The 19,315-nt window shown below is 49.0% G+C and overlaps 1 protein-coding gene across 4 annotated transcripts in view; it reads right to left on the bottom strand.

The window, feature by feature from the left end:
• Window positions 1-2,083: 2,083 nt before the first annotated feature.
• Window positions 2,084-19,315, bottom strand: part of MSI2 (musashi RNA binding protein 2) — a 387,381-nt gene continuing 370,149 nt past the window's right edge. For 2 of the 4 annotated variants that reach the window (XM_040640879.1, XM_040640881.1), the window contains 3 exons: window positions 11,539-11,693; window positions 9,615-9,685; window positions 2,084-7,218 (listed from right to left, as the gene is read on the bottom strand). In XM_040640879.1, the coding sequence (XP_040496813.1) occupies window positions 9,644-9,685; window positions 11,539-11,693 (197 nt within the window). In that variant the 3' untranslated portion in view covers window positions 2,084-7,218; window positions 9,615-9,643. Of the gene's footprint in view, window positions 7,219-9,614; window positions 9,686-11,538; window positions 11,748-19,315 lie in introns of all 4 variants that reach the window. The other 2 variants (XM_040640877.1, XM_040640878.1) reach the window with 2 other exon arrangements.

The raw sequence follows: 19,315 nt of genomic DNA, 5'->3' as shown, positions 1-19,315 counted from the left end.
GGTTTTTGTATATATTCCATGGATAAATGACAAAACAATGTACGTTCTCTATTTAAAGATTCTGTAGTCTGATGATCATTTACTAATGGCATTATACAATTCCTCTGTCTTTATTTTTGTCTCTTATACATGTCTAGTTCCAAGAGGGGTGCATTAAAGTCTCTATAATTGTATTTTAATTTTTATCAAGTTCTCTTTGCAATTCTAATAGTTTCTGATTTAAGTGTTCAGTTCTCCCAGTAATTGAGGCATAGGGTTTATCACCTCTGTATCCTCTTGTGTTTTTTGTCATTATGGAATATCCCATTGAGTGTTTTAATGTTAAATTCCACCGTCTGGCCAACTGACATTTCAAACCTTGCCCTTTTTTGTTTGTGTTTGCTTATTTTCTCTTTGCCATCCCTTTATTTTCAGCCATCCTTATCATCTAACTGTTTCTATAACAGCAGATAATTGGGTTTTTTCCTAAACACACCTGTTTTGCGATGGTAGAAAACGCAGTCCATTCGTATTTAGATGGTGACGGATTACCTTGCGGGCATTCCTTCCGTCCTACTTTACTTATGCTTATGTTTATCTTGACATTGTTGTTTTGCCTTCTTTTCCTAGTTTTTGCTGATTTGTTTTCTGCTTATTTTTAGTGTTTCTCCTTGAAAGTTTGGTTTTCTCTAGATTGATATTTTTCTGCCTCTTTTTGGATGCATTTAGGCATTTAGGTTCCAGTGCTTTCCCCCACCCCCACCCCGGCACACTCAACACTGATGCTGACGCGTGTCATCCGGCTTGAACCCAGCAGGATGTCTTGCAGATGACAGCTCAGTTCTGCCACTGAGCAGTCCTAGGACCGTGGGAAAACTACCTATCCTCCCTGAACAATAAAACGTAGCCAGTCACACGACGTGAGTGGGACTCACCAGACCTTCAGCACATCATCCCCCGTTGATGCCCCCATTCCCTGCTCTCTCCCTGGGCTTCTGGGCTGGAGCTGAGCAATCAGGATGAGGATGAAGATGAGCTTTTTCATGTCTCTGGCCTACTCCTCTCAGAGTTCCTAAAAGATTTCTCAAACCGAGCTCACTGGTCTTTCATTTCTGGGGGAAGGCGGAGGTTATACTCTCTTGTCCTCGAACAGGATTGACAAGACATTGGAGAGTGCTGATGCTTTGCCTGTGGACCTAAGAGGTGGGCCTAGAACCAAATTCTCTTGTCTCCAGCCTCAGGTTGAAAGGGACACCTTCTGGTCTTCTCTTCTTGGAACTTTGTGTAGCAGAAATGCCCCTAAGATAAAGCTGGAGTAAGCAGGAGACAGGACACTGGCGGAGGGGCCCAAGGTGGCCATGCCCTGGGGACCAGAGCTCCACCTAACGCTCCGAGGAAGCAGTTACAAGAAGCTTCATCCCTTACAAACTCGCAGGCCTGGCTCTATTTCCAGAGCTTAACACCCAAGGAATCCCTCTGGTTCAGACCATGTTTTGACTGCTACCACCAAGTCTTAGACCTTGCGCTCCGTGAACTGTGTCTCAATTCTTTTCTCTCAACTATTTGATAGAAGGCGGAAGTGTCACAGATGATCTATTTCTTTCTACACCTTTAATTTTGTGATCTTACAAAATTCTCTTTATTAAGCAAGACTTTGAACTTGAGGGCCAAGGCTGGGCTTCCAAATGCCCTTTCAGGCTCCTACTCGAGGGTCATGGAATTGGTTCTACATCTTCTCCTGCAGGCTGGTGATAACAGAGGCCAGCCACCTGGACAGCCACTTAGCTCCTTTGACGCACATCTACCATCTGGGTCCCATGATCTCATGGGACCTTAGTGTTTGCTCCCTGCCCACCCAAGGGTTCTGAGGTTTCTTCAGCCTGTTCTGATACAGCAATGCTCTTGTCGCTTCATAAAAATGTTCCACCAGCTCTCCGGGGACAGTGGAAGGGCTGCTCCACTGGAGGTGCTGTGATCAACACTGGTGCTGAGAGGCGGGGGGAAGGCAGGTGTGCTTGGTGACACCCCCCCCCAAACCAAACAACAGCTACTCACCCCCCAGCCCTCCTCTGCAAGGGAAAGAACACCAAACAACTCTGTTCAAAACAGTTTATTGTATTTTATTTTTTTTTTGTCAGACAAACACATTGATTTCTGGACCACAGTAGAGGATGGAAACCTTTCACAAACTTATTTATTTGAAAATACAAATATAAAATTATACTTTCCACATCTGTGATGTGAGAGACTGCCATCCACATAGTAATTTTTTACAACAGGGCTTTAAGAAAGCCACACACAAAGACCTGAAAGATGCTTGATATATATATAGATAGATACATATATATGTATATATATAAAAAAAATACTCACTACCAAAGTTGTCATCAGTTTCATACTAAAGTATAAAAGTAAGGGTGAGGTCAGCCACAGTGCTAGGGAAAGTTTTATTTAGATACATTTATGTCCACATGAAACGCTTAGACTTGCATCTTATTACATATGGAATTCCGAGTTTACGATACACCATGAACGGTAGATTGGCTAGCCCACGCTACGCAAGAGGACACGCACAGACTCCACACAGGATGGTACAGTATGTACAGAATACAGTAGCCGAGAGCCCTCCAGGGAGGCTCGGGAACTTTCGTCTCTCAGACCCCCTCCCCCCCCTCGTGCCCCTGCCTCCCGGAAATGAAATCCCGTCTGAGACGATACATTCTGATTATTTGATAGCCAAGTGTTTGAATTAAGGTTGCTTCCCCAGAGGGGTGGGTTTTATTTATAGATATTTTTGTTTTCGTTTACTTACTTTTTTTGGTTAAAAAAAGAAAGAAAGAAAGAAAACAAACATATTACAGTATGAAAGTATTGCTTAACGTACAGCGTCTCCTTGTGTAGTGTCTGTGCCCAGGACCGGGCTGAGCGGATTCTGCTGCTTTTCTGCTGAGGGGGAGGGCAGAGGAGCCCGCCAGCGTCTCTCTTCAATGTGCTTGCCAGCCTCCGTCCCTCTGCTCGCCGCCCCCCTCCCTGCTTTCGTCTTCCTTGGAAGGTAGCCCGGCTGGCGAAGCACATTCAAGAAAGAAGATTCTGCCCCGCGCCCCCCTCTCCCACAGTCTCCCTCTGTCCCTGCGTGCCACTCCCAACCGATAAAGAGAAGTATGAGTTAGTGTTTCTTTTGTAAACAATTTCATATGCAATATAATACAGAAAGCATGGCTGACCTTCAATAAAAATGTAGTAAACTATATTGCTTTTTCTTGATTATGCTGCAGTGAGCGAACGGCGGGATGAAGCAGTGTGGCGTGGTGGTGGCTAAGTCCCTAGCCCTCGTTTGCACTAAAGATGAAAATCGGGTTTGTTTTTCTATTTGGAACCAAAAAAAAAAATTTTTTTTTTCTTCAAAATCCCCAAATGAAAAAGAACCCCCCCCTCAAAAAAACCCCCCAAAATAAAAACAAAAAACCGAAAACAAAAACTGAACACCTTTCAGGTCATTAGAACCAACAATTACCCAATGATTTTTAGACTAGTCTAGCAAGATGTGTGTAACATTCACTGGCTGTGAATTGCTGTGCAGTGAAACAGTAAATTGACAGCAATAGAGCCATGCTACCTTAAAGTCCAAGCTACGAGTTCAAATTAGGATGAAGGTTATGAAGGATAGAAACGCAAAGGCCTGTCAGGGCTTCGTTTGAATCAAGCCAATGAGCGACTGGGTTAGAACACGAGGCTGCTTGGTTTTCCCAATGGGTGTGAGGAAGGCCACAAACCAGGGCTGAGAAAGCTCCTGGGGAGGGGACCAAAGGCTTGGTCGTCCCCGTCAAGCTCCATGTCCAGGTAGAACCAGGAATGGGTCCGGGAGCTAATGCCACTCACTCCCCTCTGCTTGGGAGGAGAGGAGTTCGGGGGTCCCAGGCAGATGGATCTGGAAGCCAGAAAGTCACCCGGTGGCTATTTCGTGATTCCGGGGAAAAGCCATCAGCCAAGAGGGTTTCTCCCCCAGGGAAGGCGGAAGGTGGTTCCCATGTGCGCCATTGAGCTTAACTGAAACAAAGACAAGGCTGAACATCAGTGCTAAAATAATTTACAAAAATCTTTTGAAATGGACTTCTAGATGAGTGGGGGGACTAACGTGAACTTTAACCTAGGTAGCCACATTAAAACATATCAGATTTCCACGAGATTTGTGCTATGGGCTACTGGGTCTCTTCAAAAGGTATTATAAACATCTAAAACATATTCACACAGATTATCAATTTCTTCTGAGCATTCTTAAAAAAATATTTTTTTCTCTTAGTAAAATCATTTTAATATACCATGCCTCCCTCTTTTAAAAAATAAATTAAAAAAATCCAGTTTTGCATATCTAGCATTAGCATTTAAGGTAGTATGGCACACCCCTTCACAGTTGGGGGGGGGGGTGGGAATCTACAAAACGCCGTAGAGTCTGCCGGCATTTGAACATCATGAGACCTTGGGTTAGTTGAAACCACATCAGATCAGCAAAAATAAAATAAAAAGTTGAAATTGAAAAAAAAGAAATCGAAAGGAAAAAACTGCCCCAAAATTATTAGCAATTTTTTTTTCATAAATAAGAGAAAGTTCTATCCTTACTGGTCCTAAATCTGAATAACTATGTCTAAATTTTTTTTAAACCTTAATTACGTTATACCTATCAATATGTACTAGAAGAAAGAGAAGAAAAAAAGTCACTACACTAGTACGAGGACAGTACGCCTACAAGATAGCCATTTTATACATTATTAACAGACAGTGATCAACAAAGAGTCTTCTACGAGGTGATGGGGAATGCGGAGAAAGGAAGGCGCTACACGGCACATCGCCGACGTGGACGTAAGAGTAAGCAAATTCCCTAGTCTAGACACTGAATTTCTGGGAATTGATGGTCTTTTTTCTTTTTTCTCTTTTTTTAATAAAACTTCTGTTTTGTTATTTTATCACTTGAACAAGGTTTGATATTTTAAAAGCGCCCAGCATTTTCCTTAACTTGGTTGTTTGGAAATAAAAAAAAAGAAAGAAAGAAAAAAACAAAACGCAACAAAACAAAACACCCCTCACCAAACAACCTAACATTAAATCGGAAAAACAAGATTTTTTTTTTCCTTAAATGTCCTTGCTGTTTAATTAGAATTGAAAAAGGCTTTTTTTCTTTCTTTCTGAGTGAGCATTTTGGAGCCTTTTGTTTGAAGATGCTTTTGCCCTACCATGTCTGTGAATGTCTACATTAGCCTACTTTGTTAGTAAAATTTATAAAAATAGGAGTGCAGCAGCTCTTTATAATAAATGTCGCATTCAGTGTCTCATACTGGCTGTGCCTTAAGTACCAAATTTATAAACGTAACAATTTAAAAAATATTAATAAAACGTCAATATCACATTTTAAAAAAGAAAAAAAATATATATCCACACTACAATATGTTTTAATGCCATCTATTGAGTTGTACTTCTATAGTTGCTGTTGCCGACCTATTACCAATATTAAAAAAAAGTTAAATTAAAAAATATCCTTCATCATAAGTATCTTTCCCCAACCGAGGACCATATATTCTAACAGCCAAATGTTAAACATGTGCAAACAGGAAACTGTGTTTTTCCCACCAGTCACAGTGCAGCGATGTTTATACTTTTTTTTATTTTTAAAATTCTGTTTACATCTACAATAAATTAAAAAAAAATTCTTCCATAGCCTCTCTGGTGATACTTGCAGCACTGAGGTATTAAAAAAAATATATAAACCAAAAGGTTGCTCTCCTAATTTGTAAATAGGAAGTGAATGGAGAAAAGGTTTTATTAATTAATGCAGGCTTATCTGTCCCTGGCCCGAGGGGGCCCCCCCCACCCCGGAGCTGGGGGGGCCGGTGGGGGGCAGGGGAGCAAAGAGAGGCAAAGTGTCCTAGGGACCTTTGGAGGTGCTGAAATGGTTGGACAATAGAAAATGATCAAATATTTAAAAATTAAGACTGAAAAAGAATGTCCCCCCACCCCCTCCCCACCCAAGCCAAACAGGTGTGCTTTGAAACTTTAAATATGTTAAATATTAAAATTGTAGCTTTGTTTTAAAAAACGTCTTGGGAAAAGCAGTTTTTCATATTTTAAATAAAAATCTAACTAGACGGTAACATTTGAAGCTGTGCACAGACGAGAGGTTAATATGCTGGTATGACACTAATACAGTTCTTAGGTCTATCACACAGACAGAAGGAGCTAAACAGTGTTCTCACTTTTCCCGGGGTCGTCCTGGCAGCGGCGGGTGGGGGGGGTGTCCTTCCGCCTGGGAACTGACTTGGTTATCATGCCTTCCCCTCCTCCTTCCACAGAGCATCGAACTGCCTGAGACCGACTCCCTCACAAAAATATTTTTGATTCTCTCTTTCTTAATAGTTTCTATGTAGTTAATGGAATTGTATTTACAACGCTTCTTTTTTTAGAATTCACAATTTCAAAAAACCTTATAATATCACCTCTTTCAACAGAAAAAAAGCACTTATAGAAAAGGAGGACACTCGAAACATGGTCGTCCTTACCTTATTGCCGAAAATAGATATACTTAGGTTAACAAAGAGACGTCACAAAAAAGAACAGCTATAGAGTCTGTTAGTCAGCCTACTACATCTCACTTCTTACACGACGCAAAGGAGAAAGTTTATGCCCACCTCCCGCCCCACACTTCATGACTTTGCTTCCGAGGCTACAGCTCCACCAGAAAATCCATACAGTCTCAGAATTGGTACCAAAACATTGAGAGTAATATTACCATCTCAGCATCCTTTAAAAGTGAGAACGGAGTCAAAACAAGCAACAACAAAAAAAATCTTTTTAAGAAAAAAATAATACCTTAATATAACAATTATACTATGGTTAGCTTTTAACTAGATATTAAAGCTATATGACTACCGGACTAAGTCAAAATCACTACCAAATGTGATTCAAAGAGATTTAAAAGGAGAAGGGGGGGAAGAGAGAAGAGGAAGGGAAACCATCAAGAAAAACAAAACAAAACCAAAAATCATGGGTTATGTACACATTTAAAAGCTGTTGTCTTATATTACAGCAGATTTGTGAGATGATGAGATGTAGTCAACCCTCGATCCAAAGTGAGCCATCTCTGGTTGGGGTGGGGAGTGAGGCTGGTGGGGGTCCAGGTCTGATGACATCACCTAAACAAAGGGCCACTCAGAAACTTCGCCCAGTCTTGCCTGGACATCCAGGTATGCTCTGCAGGGCGCGGAAGGTCACGGAAGCCCAGAGGAGAACACGAGGTGGGAAGCGGGAGGAGAGAGAAGATGTGTCAGGCAAACGTACTGTTTATTGCAACTTTTAACTAGCGCTTTCAAAGTACAACTACACCGGGCTCCCGAGTACGTCTGGAAATGGCCAGGCTAACAGCTTACTGGGACCACAGCTTGGGCAATCTGACATCTTCGCCACGCCTGACGCGGGGGAGTGGACAGCTCTGCGACCCATTCGCTGGTTTGCTCTTTTGCTCATTTGCTACGGTACCGTGGAAGTCTTGGGGGTAACGGCAGGAAATGGGGTCCGCGAACGTGGCCATGCTGGGTACGCAGCTACATGGGTGCATTGCAAACTGACGAGGGATGGGTTTTTTTTCTGGTTAAACTTCTGGTTTTCAAAGCCAAATGTTTAAAAAACTGCTTTATCAGATACTGTCAATGACTGCCAAGAACTGAACATGCAAATTAAAAAAAAATCTAGAAATATTTTATTTCCTATCAAGGACTGGAGGTCAGGAAAAACCACCGCGGCAAAGAACCAGTTTTGGTTATAGGAAATAAAAACAGGTCCGGGTCGCGCAGACTTGCCGCGTCTCCCTGAATCGACCGTGAGCCCGGCGCCGCCTCTGCGGACGGATGGCACTGAATGCAGAGAACGAAACCTCGCTTATGGACGAGTGTGTGTTTCGGTCGACTCACTTCATCCATTTTGGGGGTGCGGGGGGGTGTTACCGCCAATCTCTGGGCTATGTTATCCTTGTGTGGGAACCGGGTCCTAGAGCTGGATAAGGAGGACGGGCTGGATGCCTTGCTCTCCCCCGGCTCCCATACTGGCCAGGAGGGCCGGCTGTGGAGGGAAGCCCTAGCCCACCCAGGCAGCCTGGGCGTCTGACCTTGCGGGGATCTGCTGTGCCTGGTGGCTGCTCCATCCCCTCCCCATCTGACTCCACAAAGGGCTGGAGCCACCTCCGATCCCCAGGGTGCTGGGAGATGATCTGCCCATGCTGCTCTCAGAGGAACCTTACTTCCCCGGGGCCCCCAAACCCAGCTTCATTAGTAGTGAGTAGCTCTCCTTCAAACTGTTAGTGGCCTCTGGCTCTGGCCAGCAGTGGCTGGGTCAGTGCTGAAGGGGAGTGGAGGTGGGGGTGGGGAGGCTTCACACACGGGGTTTATTCGGTTACGAGAGGCAGGTTGCATTAGTTGAGGTGATTCCTTAGCAGCAAATTAGAGAAATCCAAGAGAGATTTGTGGAGCTCAACACAATCTGGTCCCCCAACTGGGCCCCCCCTAGAGAGTCCTGGCTGACCTGGGGGCCTCGAGTGATCCCCTCTATGAGGGAAGTATCCGATTAACCGCAAACTCAAGTGGCAAGTCCATCTCCAGCCTTGCTTCTCCTCCATCCCAACTCCCAGCGGGAAAGGCGCTCCTGCCCCAGCAGGGACCCGTGCCCAGCCTCAGCTGTCACCCTCCCTCTTCCAGAGAGACAGACCCACGTTTCAAGCCCCCAGACTAACGCACTAACACAGTACACACTTAGCTTTCACGAGGAGCCCCTCTTCCTTCTCGGGGTTCTTCCCAAGAGCAACAGATACTCATTTTTCCAATGAGACCATGGCAAGAGGCTCCCTCACGGACTGCCCCAACCTCCCCTTCTCCTCCACTCCGCCCCTTCCATATCCCCATCAAAGTGATTTAAAAAAATGTTTAATTAACTTGAGCTCAGTTTAAAAGGTTAGGAAACTGGCAGGGATCCAAATCCATGTTACGCAGGTGATGTTGTTAATTTAATTTGCTTTTCGTGCGGTAATCTGGATAATTACTCAGTAGTTACTGGCAAAAATGTTTTCTTTGCACTCAAAGATGGAGTCTGGCTGTTTGACTGCATGAACCCCATCGGCCGAAGCCAGTGAGCACTGGGGGATCGCAAGGGTCCAGGGACCTGAAAGGCCATCTCGTGGGACCCTGGAGGGGTTGGCCCTGACCCCTGCCCCCAGGCTTGGCTGAAGCCCAGAGTTCTCCTGCCTCCGCCCCCCTGGGACAGGCCCAGCACCAGATCACCTTCCAGTTTCCTACACTCTTGATTGTATTTCAAGATGCAGAGAGATGAGGGGTGGGGAAGAAGAGAAAGAAAAGGAATCAAAAGAATCGAATCAAGAAGAATTAAAAAAAAAAAGGTGGGGGTCATGATGAAAGCTGGAGAAAGGGATGCAAGAGTGAAAGACTGGAGTTTTTGCCCCCACCCCCCTGCCAAGGGGTCGGGGAAGAGGGGAGAGAGGTGTTGGCGCGGTGAGGCCCGGGCCCGCGCGTACTTGCATGCCAGTGCGCACACACGTACGGCGTGCCCGGCAGGGCGGAGACACAGGGCAGAGAAGGCAGTACCTCAGCGGGGTGGCAACGGGAGCACCTGCTCAATGGTATCCGTTTGTAAAGGCCGTTGCAATCAAAGGTCCCTAAAATTGCACAATTGTTAAGGTCATCAGCACGCTATACACGGGAACAGATGGTCATATTCTGGGAAAGGAAATTATCTCTAGGACTAGACCGTGGTTGTCAGCATGAATATGTGATTCTGAGACACTGCGCCACAAGTGGCCCAGAGGCCGCCCTCCCTGGCTCCGAGCCCTCCAAGTCCCCACTCCCTGCCCCAAGCCCGGCTGCTTGCCCAGGGGGTAATAGAAAGCCAGATGCCCTGGGGGTCGGGGGGTGTGGCTGAGGGGGAAAGGGAGGCCTCGGCCCAAAAGGTTGGGCGCTGCTTCCCTGGACCCCGGAAGGCAAAGATACCAGTGTCTCTGCCCACAGTCCCGACAACTCCAGCTGGGGAGAAAGCAGGCCCAGCGCAGACAAAACATGATGCCACGTGTGGTCATTTCAGCAAAGCGCCACGGCCCACAGGTCAAGAGACCCAGGCTTTCAAGAACAAATAGGGTCTGTGTTTCCGGGTGCCACGAATGGAAATGAGTTGTGCTCTAGGTGGTGACAGATTGTCTCCCAAACTGATGTAGCTCTAAACTGAATGAGAACGCCCTGGATTCGGCACTATAGCTCATCCGAGGGGATCTGACTCATCAGACTCCTGACTTAAGTGATATTGGTTTGGGAGGGGAACTGAACAAGGACCCAGACTGCACAGGCCAGGGGTGGTGGCAACGTGCATATGTGTGCGCGTGTGTGTAAGACAGTATGTGAGAGAAAGAGTGCGCATGCGTTGTTAAGAGTGTATGTGCGCACCCTTGCATGCGTCCATGTATGTGGGTGTGCGTGTGGTTTCCAGTGCTGGGGTGGGGGTGGGCAGGGAACCGGTGCCCTGGTGCCCCAGACTGTCTGCACTTGCTCTGTTCTCTCCAGCTCAGCCCCTGCGGCAGGGTTCTCCTGACAGGGGCAGGACCTGGAACAGCAGACACTCCCATCTTAGCCCCCAAACCAAACCGCCTCCAAAATGCTGGGGTTGGCTAGAATGGAGGGTGGCCGAATCTCTGTCTCCCAACTGGAAGGGGCAGCGAGCGAGTAGGCTCAGGCACATTCATGCTCACACACCAGGAGGGGGAGGAACAATACAGTCTGAAAACAGCATGCAAATCTGTTAAGCAAACTTCCACTGCCTGGATTAGTCAGATTATAGAACCACAGAGCATTACAAATATCAAACGCATCTGGCCTTTGCGGGGCTGCGCTAAAGAACGCAAATGGGAACTTACTTGGAACCTGGAAACTGTAAGAAACATTAGCAAAGGAAACCACCTGGGAGGGAACGTGAACCCCACACCACGTCCCAGGGCCAAGTGCTGCCTCTGGACCTCAGGCCCTGGGACTCAACTGACCAAGGTTGCTATCCTGAGGTGGGGGTGGGGGGTCCCCAAGCTCCTCAAGTCCCAGCCCACATGGCAGGGATCAAGCAGGGGGATCGATACTGAGGGCCTGTTATATGCTAGCAGGTGACGTATCCTATTTCCATTAATTCTCACACCATCTTTGGAGGGAGGCATACGTATTGTGGTTTTGCCGCCAGGGAAGTGAAGTTCCAATGGATAATCCATTGGATAAGAGGCTCAAGGTTGCACGGGCTGAAGGTGATGGAGTGGGGATCTGAACTTGATCTGCCCATGCTCCTTCCACTCCATCATACGGCCACGTGCTGGTTGCTCAGGGAAAATCCAGAGAGGCTTCAGCCCTAGGTGGCTGATGGAACATGGATGGGGGCGGGGGCCCACTGTCCTCGGCCCCCAACCCTGGGCTCTTCTGGTACACTCTCCCACGGGAGATGGGCAGGAAAGGAGGCAGGAGGGTAGGGGAGGGAAGTACTTACAGCTATGCCGTGGCCGAAGCCTGAGCCCGGCTGTGGGCTGGCCGCACTTATGTAATTCCCCACTCCGGAGTCCTGGCTGGCAGGGCCGTACAGATCGGCGACAGGTCCTGGGCTGTTGGCCCCCGGGAAGCCTCCGGGCCGCGCGGGGTTGGAGCCTGCCGGGGAAGCGGGCGCGCCAAAATTCGGTTGAGCACTGTAGCTATTCAGGACTGGTGTGCAGAGAATAGAGCTGGGTATGAGGCCAGAAGCCAGGCATGCACCGGTCATTACAAGCCAAACACTCGAGAAAAACAGCTGAGGCCCAACTTCTAACACTCAACCAAGGCCATGCGAAAACATTAGCAGGGACTCAAGAATACTCAGCCCAGGCTACTACTAAGAAGCTCGGAGCTCCAAAAAGAGAGAGAATAAAAAAACAGTCATTCAACACACTACGGCAACCAACCGGAGGTGCTTTACTGCCCACCAAATTATCACAATAGAAAAAGAGATATATATGGGAGAGAGAGAGGAAAAGAGAGAGAGAGAGATTTGTTTTCACATCTGAATTGGTGCTCATGCAGTCTTGTCTAGATCTGGGCACGTTGAGACAGCATTCACATCCCATGCAAACTACAAAGGAACTAGTTTTAGACTACACATTGTGTTAATATTGATATTAAAACGTGACAGGAAACAAAGCAATTTGTGTCCAGGAAAAAAAAAAATCTTTTGGGGAAGGGATTTAAATTTTTTTCTTGTTTCACTTTTTCTTGTTTGTTTTTGGATCCATTAAATGACAAATTTGTTTTAAAAAAAAAAAAGACGAAAAAAGATCTCCATTCTCCAGCCTCCCCCCGCCAAAACCATTTCCCCCCTCCCCACTGGCTACGTCCTCCCCCCACCCTCATTTATATCCCTGTATGAAAGTCGTCACTACTGAACGTGGTCGGAGGATGGGATATGTCATGGAAAATTTGGGCATCTTAACATAACCGTAATGATGGTGACAAAGGGTCCCCTTCTGGGGTGGAGAGCAAGGGATGGAGGGAGGGAGTGGGGTGGGGATGGCGAATCTGGAGGCTGGGGCCGAAGCTGGGTGAATGCCAATGGTTTCTACAGGACACCCACACACTCACCTCCTGCAGTAGAAGGAAAGGGGGGGTTTAAACTTTTTTTTCCTTTTGTTTAAAAAAAAAAGACAAAGAAGTATGAATGCAGAGCATACTGACTGAACCGATTTACAGCTGAAGCATCTTGGACCGAAATGCCTGCTTTCTGTTAGTCAACCTCATATAAATCCAGCCTGAGACGAAGAGCTAGGGGTACACCTGTGCTCTAGAGAGGAGACTTCACAGCCACAGATCCTGAGAGTGGTGGTGAGGAGGGGCAGCGGGAGGAGACACCGCCTGGGCTGCCATCTTTAGCCCCCCCAAATTCCATCATTCATTCTTCAATGAATACCACGGCGGCAACCAGCTTAATTTTGTCTCATCTTTCATTTCCCCTTAGTAGCTTAAACTTTTTCTTTCCAAAACAGGAAAAAAATTTTTTTTTTTAATTGCCAAAGTAAGTTCTCATTGATTTTGAAAGCTAAAGGTGAGTCTGGGGCCAGCCACTTCAGGGCTACGGCTGACCCATGCGAAAGAACCAGACAATCTGGACACCATGTATTTCCATGACTTTGGCTAGAAGGGGCTGCTTCTCACTACAGTCTTCTCCCCTCTGCTTCCCGTGGCATTTCCCTCTCTGCCCTGTGACCAGCTGCCTCCAACATCTGCAGCCCCGCTCTTGGCCAAGGCCTGGCCCCAGGGACCTGCGCTGGCAGCCCCCCACTTCTGGAGGGCCTTGAAGAGCCAGACGTGGATGGATTTTTACCCACGTGTGCCCGGGGATGGGAAGAGACTGACCACGCGCCCAAGCCAGGCTGGTAGGAGACTGAAATAGAAAGGAGATCACACCAGGTGGCATCTGGCCCTGACTGAGCAGAGAAAAGGGAAACTGATACCTCCAGGTGCCCTCGGGGCAGGAGGCTCCAAGGTGAGGCCCCCTGGAAGCTGGAGCTGAGAAATGAGTCAACTGGCAGATGGAAAAAACAGGTTCAAGAGACAAAACATCACAGAGGCTTAGAGCAAGTGAATGGCTGATTTGCGAATACACTGGCAGACAAAGGGGGCAGGAATTTTGAATACAGAAGATTAACCTTGCAGATAACATTTGGCCTTTCTCACTCATGGAGGCAAATATCAAGCCGAGATATTCAAAGGCGGTATTATCTTGGTCTAACACTTTTTCTCCCCCCTCTGGGCCAGGGAAAACGGAGTGGGCTCAGACAGTGGACTCCTGGTTTAACCAGGCAGCTGACCCCTGCTGTGAAAAGTCACTAGCCAGTTCTGTTCAGGGTAAAGAGCCTAGGGGAGGGGGCCCGCAGTGGAAGATGGAAACATTTTTTGGCTTCTTGCTCCTCTGGCAGGAAGACAGTGGGCAGGCACACCTATCCAAGGGGTAGGGAGAAGGGGGGTTTTGGTCTTGGTTCCTTCCAGCAGGGAAAGCCACCCAGAGACTGATCCAGCCAGCAGAAGCAGCCTTGCAGACCCGATGCAGCACGTCCATAGAAGGATGCAGTCCAGAAACAGCCTCCTGTGTGCACTTAGAAGCTAAGAGGGCCAGTGATATCCGCCCATCCCAGCCTCCGCTCCCAGTCCTGTGTGCCCCGGAGGCCTGAAGGGATTTCACAATAAGCAGCCCCTCCCAGGCTACAACGCCCTTCCCTGCTCAGTTACCTGTTAGCAAATGGCCCTGTGAAGAAGGTACCCAATCAGAATACAGCTCTGAAACCCCAAGTCCCGTATTGTTATACACTCACTCCTCACAGTGCCTGTTCCCTGCTCAAAGTCACCTGGAGGCTCTCCCCCAGCCAGGGGCACAAGATCGGGCCGCAGGTCCCCGCCAGAGGGCGCAGCTGGCAGGCAGGAAGCACCCGGGCCGGGGCACGGAGTCCCGCCTCCGCGCTCTGCGACCAACAATTCCCTCCTCGTCTCTCTGTAGGCAGAAGACCCAGGCTCCAGAAAGAAGGTTTAAGTCCCCAGACAGGACATCCAGACACCCATGCATCTCTGGGAAGGCTCACAGCAAGCAGACGGCTCTGACCGCTCAGCAAAGAGTAGGGAGTGGCACTCAGCATGCAAACTGGTCACCAGCTGTTCCTTTGATCCGATTGGGGGGGGCATTAGGGACAAAGTCGTCCTCTTCTTTTGGGAAGTTTGTACTGAACACCGGCTGGCTACACAGGAAGGGGAGTCATTTGAGGACCCTCTCTCTTCCTCTGAGCTGTGTGACCTGAGTGGAGGAGACAGAGGGGACGCAGGCCAAGAAGGCAGCCGCTGAGCCCCTGACCTGAGGGGGCATGCTATAGCAGTCAGCCTTCAGGCAATGCTCAGTGAAGTATCTTGGTGGAGGGTGCCTCTCCCCAGGCACCGGGCCTCCTCTGGAGGGGCTGGAAACAGTCCCTCAGGCCAGGACCGGGCAGGAAGGGGGGATGGGACATCACTTTCAACGGGGAGGGGTACCTTGTCTATTGCTCAGCTCTAGGGGTGTGTGTGTGTGTGTGTGTGTGTGTGCGTGTTGGGACGGAGGGGGTCTTGGTATGTGTTGCCAAATAAACAGTGCTGAGATTTATGAATCGGGACATGAGGACTCCCATCCCAGAAGAGGGCAACGCCTTGCAAACACCTTGGCATTTCTGCTGCAAAAGCCATGAGTGTTGAGTGGCCACCAGGCAGATTGGGGGCTCGCTGTGGGGAGCAGGGCTACGTGTCCGCCAGCTGCTCTGGGCGGCATCCCCACCAGTGGTTTAATTCTGGGTAAGTTCTTCTTCGCCCCTCGCCCCCAGGCCCCCAGCGTCCTCTGGGTTTTCCGGGTCCAGGCAGCCGGTATGCTCAGGGAGGCAGCTGTGGTGCAGAGAAAGGGAGCACTGGACTTGGAGTCAGAAGACCTGAGTGAGAGCCTGGCCCTGACCTTCCGGCTGTGGGCCTCGGGGTAAGCGCCTGAGTGGCCGGGGTCCTCATCTGTACCATGTGAGCGCCGTCTACCTTAGCCTGCCTCTCGGTGGGCTACATGAGAATAGGAGAGAAAGCACTTTGTAACTTGTCAAGCTGAAAACAAACATGCCTATTTTTAAAATAGTTGTGTTTGCAGAGCTCAGTGAGACAGGTACCATAGGCAGACTTAGGAAAATCTGATATAGGAAAATACAATTCACTGGCCATACAAATCAGGAAGTGATTTACAAGAGGATCCAATTCATCCGCCTGGTGCATTGACTCCTGTTGGACCCAGATGAAGGACTCTGAGACATGGGGGGCAGGAAAGCAAGGGCGTGGAACCTCACTGAGGCCAACGAGAGGAAATGCGTTTGACTTAAAGCGGGAAACATTCTGAGGTGGATAAAAGGAGGAACTTCCGTCTATCAAGCAAATGAAGCATCTTGATGGCTGACCCAGGAAAACCCAGAGAATCTTATCCCAGAGACCCTAACAAAGGTCTGTCCTGCAGGCTTAAGCCCTCACCTGTAGGGGCTCGATCCAAAGCTCAAGGGTATCTCAGGGTGTTAAAGCAAACCCAGGGAGGTGCCTGCCTGAGAGTGGAATTAGTCACTGGGGGTGGGGAAGAACAGCCTCGAAAGCATGGAAGTCCTGATGTCTGTAGGATCCCTAAGTGAAGCCACTGGACCTGACACAGGAAGCTAGAGCCCAGGACTATGAGGGGGGGAACCTCTGGGAGTGTCTGGCTCCAGGACCTGAAAATTGGATTATTGCTGATCCACAGAAAGGAACTGTTTACAAAATCTTCTCTAGTTGAGCTCAGCCCACGTATCTGAGACAAGCCAGGGCTCCGCCAATTCCCAGCATTAGACCGTGGTCCTGGTTTGGTGAGTCTCACATTTCGCCAAAGGGCAGGGCCAGCCCTCAGGACAATTTCAATCACCCACCTTGTGAATTATCTGCGGCTGCCAGGTTTCATCTGGGGCAGGAGGCCCTGGTGGTCCCTGGCACACTGCCAGGAGCGGGGGCTGCTAGCGGCGTGGCACAGGCCACGGTGGGCCCGTCCTCGCCCAGTCCAGCTCTGAGGGTAACATGCTGCCAAAACAGAACTCAAGACACAGGGCATTTCAGGGCCGAGGAGAAGGGAGTCTGGGCTGACTGGTGTCAGGACTCCCATTCCCAACCCCCAGCTCCTGACGGAATGGAGGACCGGGGACAGAAGCCCCTGCGATATTGAGGGCAGGACTGTGTTCATTCAACATATTGGTTTTAGGGGGTTTTGTTTGCCTTAAGGAATGTAAAGAAACTGAAAAAGGAATGAGTAAAGGGGCTATGTTGATAGCCTGATGCCAGAGAAAAAGGGGTCAAGGTCATTGCCCCTCCAACTCTCCCCTCTACGGTCACCCTGTCAGTATCAGGCTTCTCCCTGCCTTCATTAAAAACTCCACAGCAGGGGCGGCTGCGGTGGCTCAGTTGGTTAAGCGTCGGACCCTTGATTTCAGCTCAGGTCATGACCTCAGGTTCATGAGATCCAGCCCTGTGTCCCGCTCTGTGCTCAGTAGGGGGGTCTGCTTCTCTCCTCTCTTTCCCTCTCCCTCTGCCCTGCCCTGCCCCCGACTTGTGCGTGCTCTTGCTCTAAAATAAATATATCTTAAAAAAAGAAAAAGACTCCTACAACACTGGGTGCTCAGTGATGCTGGGTCCATCATGCCAACTGGCTGTCAACAGCGGAGACTTCCATGGGTCCCTCTTAACAGCCAGCCACTCCTTGCTCATGCGCTCTGGAGAGTGGCAGCTGGGCCGCCAAGGCCTTATTGGGAACAGAGTCGAGGACCCCGCTCTGATTCTCCTGCCCTCTGAAAGTAGGGCCCACTATAAATCAATGGATGGTCAAATGGGAAAGGTCAGCAGGGAAAGATAATCCTATTCCTGCTAAGGAGAACTACTCCCCCATGAATTATGACAGCATGTCTCCAGCAGAGCAAGGGGGGTTACGCTCCAGCAATCTGCCTGGCCGCTATGTCCCAGGGCTCCTGGCTCTAACTTTCCTTCTAGAGCTTAGCCTGAAGGTGGGAGAGATAGATAGAGAGCACCAGCAATCACATCCAACCTGGGAAAACTGTATGACACTCAATTAGAATCAAATCAGTTCGGGGACCCAGATGCAGGGACGATCAATTTAATATATATCTATAATATATACATATACGTTATATATAAGCTCTGCTAAAATTCAGGCTATTTCAGAAGAGTAGGGGAAGAAGCACTTTGAAACTGGGGGAGGATTAAGAGAGTACTGTGATGACATTTCCTTTTCCCTGTCTCCATACACAAACAAATATATTACGAGTATATATGACATCAACGAGTCTGGACAGATCCATGGATGCCTGGCTCATCTTAAATACCGCACAGGACACGTGGAGAGCGTCTGCTCACGCAAGGGGCTGACAGGAAAGTCAGTGTCACAAATCCTCCAGATGTCATTTACAGCGGTGCCACGGTCTTAGAAGACTGCAGTTTCTGTTTGTTCTCGCGACACCTGACCTGCTTTAGACCGCCGTGGCTGCTGCTGCTGTCTGCCGGTCAATGCTGGCGAATCTCAAGCAGGGAATGCATGGACCGCAGACCAGAGGACTTGGGACTAATTATTATGTAGAAGGATGGTCTAAGCTTCTGGTCAAATCACACCCCTCTGAAGAGATAACGTCACTACTGGCTGGTTCTAAAGCCCTCACATCATGTGTTAGAGGCGAACTTGGAGAGTCACACCACCACTCAGATCAGTGTGAGGAGAAAGCCCCACACACCCACAATGAACCCACCTGAGGAGAGCTTTGTGGCTAGGACTATAGATAAAATCTCAACAGAAAATAAACAGCTTGTTCTCTTTCTATCTTGGTGCTTTTTTATTATCGGCCCTGACTTGGGTCTGTGGATGAGTCTCCCCCTCACAAAGGACCAGGCTGGGGTTGGTTGGGAAGGTAGGCGAGGGGAGGAGAGGGGTTAGTAGTTAGCTGCCATCTGCTGATGGTGTAAATTCTGGGGATGGAGTAGCCTTGAGTGGGCCTGGGCCTGGTAGCCAAAGAAACCAGGCTTTGTCATGAGGGCAAAGAAGGAAATTTCTGGAATCACTGTCAGGTTTCCGTTTCTCCCAGACCCCAAGGGTCCTGAGGGACAGACTTTGTTTGCATGTGTCTGAGGAAGGAGGGGGAGAGGGGCCTCAGGAAAGGAAAGGCCATGATGTGGGTCACTGGGGCTTGCCTGGCGTTGGCTCAGCCAACGTGAACTGTCTGCCGGGCTGCAACAGCTTCACCAGTCGAAGGGACCTCAGCAGGCTGCCCGGCTCAGGCCTCTGGTCTCAAATGCAAGGGGGTGGTCGTGATCCCTCTCAGAAGTGAACGGTTGATTCAACGGTGCCTCAGCCCTGAGCCTCTAAGGCACCTCGGAACGCAGGGGAAGTCAACCTGAGAGACAGATGTTTACGGTTTGGCTGAAGCAGGTGGTTTTAACACTCACATCCTGCTGCCTCTTCTCTAAATTCACCGGTTTCAGACTCCAGGCCCACATGGGTTAGAACTCGCAAGGAGCGGCAGATGGGGAGACCCAGCAGAACCCACCAGCACCCAGGCAGCAGTGCAGGCGGCCCTGGGGAGACAGGCTGTGGCCTCCATGGCCACCTGGCTGGGCAGTGCGGGAGGCCCCTGCTTCCAGTTCCCGCCCTCCCTGACCTGAGCGCCGAAAGGAAATAAGGA

This window comes from Ursus maritimus, unplaced genomic scaffold, assembly GCF_017311325.1.
Source record: "Ursus maritimus isolate PB19 unplaced genomic scaffold, ASM1731132v1 scaffold_24, whole genome shotgun sequence".
Classification (NCBI taxonomy): domain Eukaryota; kingdom Metazoa; phylum Chordata; class Mammalia; order Carnivora; family Ursidae; genus Ursus; species Ursus maritimus.
Note: the sequence above shows the minus strand (reverse complement) of the source record. Positions and strands in the feature narration are given on the sequence as shown.